The sequence below is a fragment of the Sesamum indicum genome, unplaced genomic scaffold (genome assembly GCF_000512975.1).
Source record: "Sesamum indicum cultivar Zhongzhi No. 13 unplaced genomic scaffold, S_indicum_v1.0 scaffold00244, whole genome shotgun sequence".
In the NCBI taxonomy this organism is placed as follows: Eukaryota; Viridiplantae; Streptophyta; class Magnoliopsida; order Lamiales; family Pedaliaceae; genus Sesamum; species Sesamum indicum.
The window spans coordinates 44,788-49,584 of record NW_011628138.1 but is presented as its reverse complement, the minus strand read 5'-3'; the positions used below and the strand labels follow the sequence as shown (position 1 = coordinate 49,584).

At 37.2% G+C, this 4,797-nt stretch overlaps 1 protein-coding gene across 2 annotated transcripts; it reads left to right on the top strand.

Annotated features, from left to right (window-relative positions):
• Nucleotides 1-396: 396 nt before the first annotated feature.
• Nucleotides 397-4,471, top strand: LOC105179941 (UPF0160 protein). Of its 2 annotated transcripts, XM_011103601.2 has the most exons (7): nucleotides 409-685; nucleotides 807-953; nucleotides 1,158-1,256; nucleotides 2,102-2,293; nucleotides 2,547-2,666; nucleotides 3,562-3,633; nucleotides 3,975-4,471. In XM_011103601.2, exons 1-7 carry the CDS (start codon nucleotides 455-457, stop codon nucleotides 4,197-4,199), a joined length of 1,086 nt encoding a protein of 361 aa, XP_011101903.1. In that variant the 5' UTR covers nucleotides 409-454; the 3' UTR covers nucleotides 4,200-4,471. The 2 variants fall into 2 exon arrangements, with proteins under 2 accessions (XP_020547157.1, XP_011101903.1); XM_020691498.1 differs by lacking the exons at nucleotides 3,562-3,633; nucleotides 3,975-4,471 and adding an exon at nucleotides 3,158-3,485 and having other exon boundaries at nucleotides 397-685.
• The last annotated feature ends 326 nt before the right edge of the window (nucleotides 4,472-4,797 follow it).

Here is a 4,797-nt window from a genome sequence, read left to right as displayed (position 1 = left end):
TGTGAGGAGGTATATTTTCACTATTATATGAGTATTTTAGTTCGAAAAAAGTTATTTGACTTGCAATAACTCAGTACTAAGTTAATGGAGGATAAATATCAATTTTCATTCATTTTTTTTTTTAATATATGCAAATTCAGTGATTGTTGACCAACGAGAGGACTTATTTTTTAGATGTAAACAAACCTTAGGAATGTTATATATAACTTTTTAAATTATAAAAATCTACGTATAATTACAGCCAAATTCAGTGAAGTGGACTATAATTATCTCAAAATAAAAATTAACAAAGAAAACCAAAAACAAACAAGGTTTGCTACGCAGTATCTTGACTCGCCAGTCCTTGACCCTACCCGTTTACGCATTGACCATAGAGCCATATTGCGCAGGGCTGACGGACCGCACGCACTATAAAACCACAACATATTCTCATTTCTGAACATCCAACAACGGCATGTTCATAGCATTTTCAAGAACTTTGTTCAGCACTCACCGTCTCTTCGCCTTCGCAGCCAACCCCAGAAGCCGATTCTACCTTAGTCTCTCACCCATGTCAACTGCCGCCGTTAAGCGAGTGGGCACTCACAATGGCAGCTTCCACTGCGACGAAGCCCTCGGCTGCTTCATGATTCGCCTCACCAAAAGATTCTCCGATGCTCATATCGTCCGCACCCGTGACCCCAAGGTTATATTATCTTGCCCCTTTTGTGTTAAGTTAGAAACTTGTTGATGTTGGGAGGTTAGAGCTTATGGTGTTTGTGTGTGTAGGTTATGTGTTTGATGAAATGTGTCTTTAATTGTGCTAGGTGCTGGAGACGCTTGATGCTGTGCTTGATGTGGGTGGCGTTTATGATCCCACAAAAGATCGCTACGATCATCACCAAAAGGGTTTTGAAGAGGTTTTTGGACATGGGTTTAATACTAAGCTTAGCAGTGCTGGTCTTGTTTACAAGGTAACCTCACCTTCATTCTTTTGTTGTCTAGTTCAGAAAAGAATTTTCCCTCGGTGAAAGACAATGTCTTTGTTGTTTGAGTGCCTTTGGTAATGAATGAGCTAAAATTTCTTGATCATTTTAGTTTGAGACAGATTTGTGTTGTTTGAATGATTAATTCAAGTAGTTGGAGCCTAAATCTTGGTTGTGTTTCTTTGCGTATAGCATTTTGGAAAAGAGATAATAGCTAAGGAGCTCCAAGTTGATGAGGACCATCCAGACGTGCATAGATTATTTTTGGCAGTTTATAAGAGCTTCATGGAGGTATTCTGCTTTTTGCATTTGTTTCCTTTTCCATTTTGGAGAATTATCTTTTTCTCCACAATCTGGATAAATTATTGTTGATGTTTGTGATGGAAACATCCGTATTAGTTAGTTTTTTGCCAATTCATTATCAATTGTTAATCTCTATTGGCTATGTAGCTTATGCTGCATGTTCTTCACCTTAATGGTAGCAAAGGATAGGATAAGGCTGCCAGATCATGAGAACCTTATGGTCCACATTAAGTGAGGTTTTGTGAGGGTTGCATATGAAATCCGAAAAGTGGGTATCAGTTTCCTCCAAGTTTGTCAATCGTGGTTGCAATTTTGCCTAAAATACCTGAAAGCCAAATGGAGGAACAAGGGAAAAAGAAAACTTGAGCCCAGCCCGAACTGTCTGCCTACCCGCTCTAGTACCTGAACTTTATGGCAACCTTTTATGTAAACGTTCGAGGAATCACTATCATGTATTTGGATATTTTATTAACAATCAGGCCTCTTCTCCTGTATCAAGTGCCTTAAAAATTGATCATTACTGCACTATGCAGTGATCTATTACTAAAACCTCAAAAGATTCTCTTGTCCAATCGATTAAGTCTGTAGCTCGCAGTAGCTATTATGAGTTAGCTCAAAGCAGCTGCTTTTTGCATACCCATCTTTTAGTCACCTGAATAGTCTTCATGTCTTTCACATATGCTGAATGCCCTCCTTATATCAAAAGGATGACTTTCTCAGCCCTGATTATGCATTAAGTTTTCCTTCTGTGGATTTGTATAATTAAAGTATTCTGAAATTTTACATCACTTTGTTAGATTATTCATGTTAACATTTATTTCTACTAATAACAGGCAATTGATGCCATTGACAATGGGATCAATCAGTATGACACAGACCAGCCTCCAAGATACGTGAACAATACACACTTGTCTTCACGTGTTGGAAAATTAAATTTGGATTGGACCGATCCTGATCAGTCAGCTGAGAAGGAAAATGAAGCATTTGAACGTGCAATGGTTCTGGCTGGCAGTGAGTTTTTGGATGTAAGTTCCTCAAGTACATCGGATATCGTCTTTTACTAATCATGTACTTTTATCCTCTCTTTTGGAGACTTCAATTGGAAGCACTTCCATCAAAAAGGCTGGTTGCCTTTTGGATCCGTGAAATTTATTTTGAAAATCTTTGACACTGAGGTCTTTCCTGATTCTGAAGCTATAAAAGAATGAAGTAACTTCTGTTTTGCTTGTAATTGAAGATTACATTTTTGGAAGTTCTAACCACATTATCTTTGTTTAGAGTGTCCGCTATCATGCAAGATCATGGCTACCAGCTCGGTCAATTGTGATGCAATGTCTAGAAGCTAGGCTAGATGTTGATCTTAGTGGAGAAATTATGATCTTGGATAGATTTTGCCCGGTGAGTATTTTTCACCAGCAACTTATTTTCGTTTGTGTTTTCATTTTCAGTTTTCAATTTTTATTGGAAAATATGTGTTTTCAATTTTGCATAAATTTTCATGTGAAACGAAAATGTGTTTAGATTAGTTAATGAGGTTGTTTCTTATATTGAACTTGGGTGTTATGTCAGTATATTTTCAATGAATATACATTTATAAAAAACATGTTTTCACTTTGATGACTATTTCAAAAACTAAAAATTGGAAATGAAAACAAGTAATTTTTCGTTTACATTTTTCAGGGGCCACAATATTTTCATAAAATGTTATACTTAATCACATTCATAGTTTCTTAGAGGTGCTCAATGGCTATAAAGAAAATGGATTTACCATATTTGGAATTGAATGGAACATATTAGAACATTTTAGGCAAATATGTCTTAAAGCTGGGGGAAACCTTTTGGGAGAGAAACTTCCAGTATTATTATCTTGTTTATCATTTTACTTTCAGGAACTTCATAATCCAAGCGATTTGCGTCCCATAAACATATGCAAATTTGAAAGATGGCATACAATTTCACTTTATCCAAGTAATCTAACTTCACCCTTAAAGATATGTACATTTTACATGAGATATATGATTTTCACCTTTATTAAGTAATCAACTGTCTTTGTAATCCCATTGTTAAAACACTGCTATGATCATTTTATACCAACCATCATCTTATCTCTTATCCAAGTACTCTTAAAAGACTCCTTATTTGACAATATTGTATTACTGCATTTCTGGAAGAAAGTAATTTCCTTCTTCTCATCTTAGGACTTAGCCTCTGGGGTATGAAATTATGAATACCCTTGTACACTTTTCTCCCTATTATCGATTTTATTAAGATCATGTTGGTTTTTAATAAACAGTGGAAACTTCACTTGTTCGAGCTCGAGGAAGAAATGAAGATTAACCCACCTATTAAATACGTGCTTTATCAGGTAGTCCTGCACATCTCTTTCTTTTCATATTTTGTTAAACAATTATATCTCTTTTGGGGTTCAGCTCACTTTTCTGTTACTCCTTTTCATAACCAATTATTTCCTACTAAAGAAGTCATTTATCTGGAGAACCCTTTTGATGGTTCGAGCAAAGATTATATGCAATAGCAGGGAGTTAAATGTTGGGCCAACTTGTTCGATCAGTTGTTTGGGTAATGATTGGGTTAGTGGTGGAGACTTGTAATGTTGGCAACTTTTCGCATGCAAGCCCATCTGCATAAATATACCAAGAACTTGGAACTGCACTATAACTACATTGACATCCTGTTAAACTGTTTTAGGACGACCGAAGCAAAAGTTGGCGAGTTCAGGCTGTGGGCATAGCACCAGATAGATTTGAGAGTCGTAAGGCTCTTCCAGCTCAGTGGCGTGGTCTCAGAGACGATGAACTGTCTAAGGAAACGGGTATTCCTGGTGGTGTTTTCGTCCATATGAGTGGGTTTATTGGTGGAAACCAAACATACGACGGTGCACTTGCAATGGCAAAAGCTGCTCTGAAGCTCTGACCGCAAGAAACAGCAATGTGATTTATGTTTACACTGATTTTTCTCGATGGATTTGATTAGAAGCAGCATGCTATTTGTTACAATTCATGTAATTTGCCTTGAAGGCATATATAGTTGTTGTCTCTAGAATATTAGGCAAGATTTTATAGAGGTTAGACGTTGCGGTGGACAGAGTAGGCATTAAAACTTGAGCTTTAGAGAAGAAACCGTAGAGAACAGCATCTTTCCAGTTGACACAGCAATTTTCTTGATGAATTCAAGTTGGCATCTTCTCTTTTTTCTTTTTGTTTTTGAGGAAAAGAAGTAATATTACTAAATGCTGAAGTCATCACCAAAAGGCCAATGTCGAGGAAAATTAAGTCACCCTCCTGAACAGTAATAGCATCCTTAGTAAGGCAGTGGACAACAGAGTTGCCTGTTCTACAGATACAACGAAAAAAGCATGCAAGAAAGGATTGGCTAAGGATTTAGTGCTAGCCCCAATAGGTGGTGAATCCTCTTCAGCTGACACAAGGTTGCTGCAATCGCCTTCAACAATGATTCTTTCCCATCCACGCTGCTGAGTAAGAAGTGCCTCCCGTGCTGCAAGGGCCTCCGC

Coding starts and splice junctions, on each gene's coding strand:
- LOC105179941 (XM_011103601.2), top strand. CDS start 455: ATGTTCATAGCATTTTCAAGAACTTTGTTCAGCACTCACCGTCTCTTC. Junction 2,667..3,561: donor TCTTGGATAGATTTTGCCCG/GTGAGTATTTTT, acceptor TTTAATAAACAG/TGGAAACTTCACTTGTTCGA. Junction 3,634..3,974: donor TTAAATACGTGCTTTATCAG/GTAGTCCTGCAC, acceptor AAACTGTTTTAG/GACGACCGAAGCAAAAGTTG.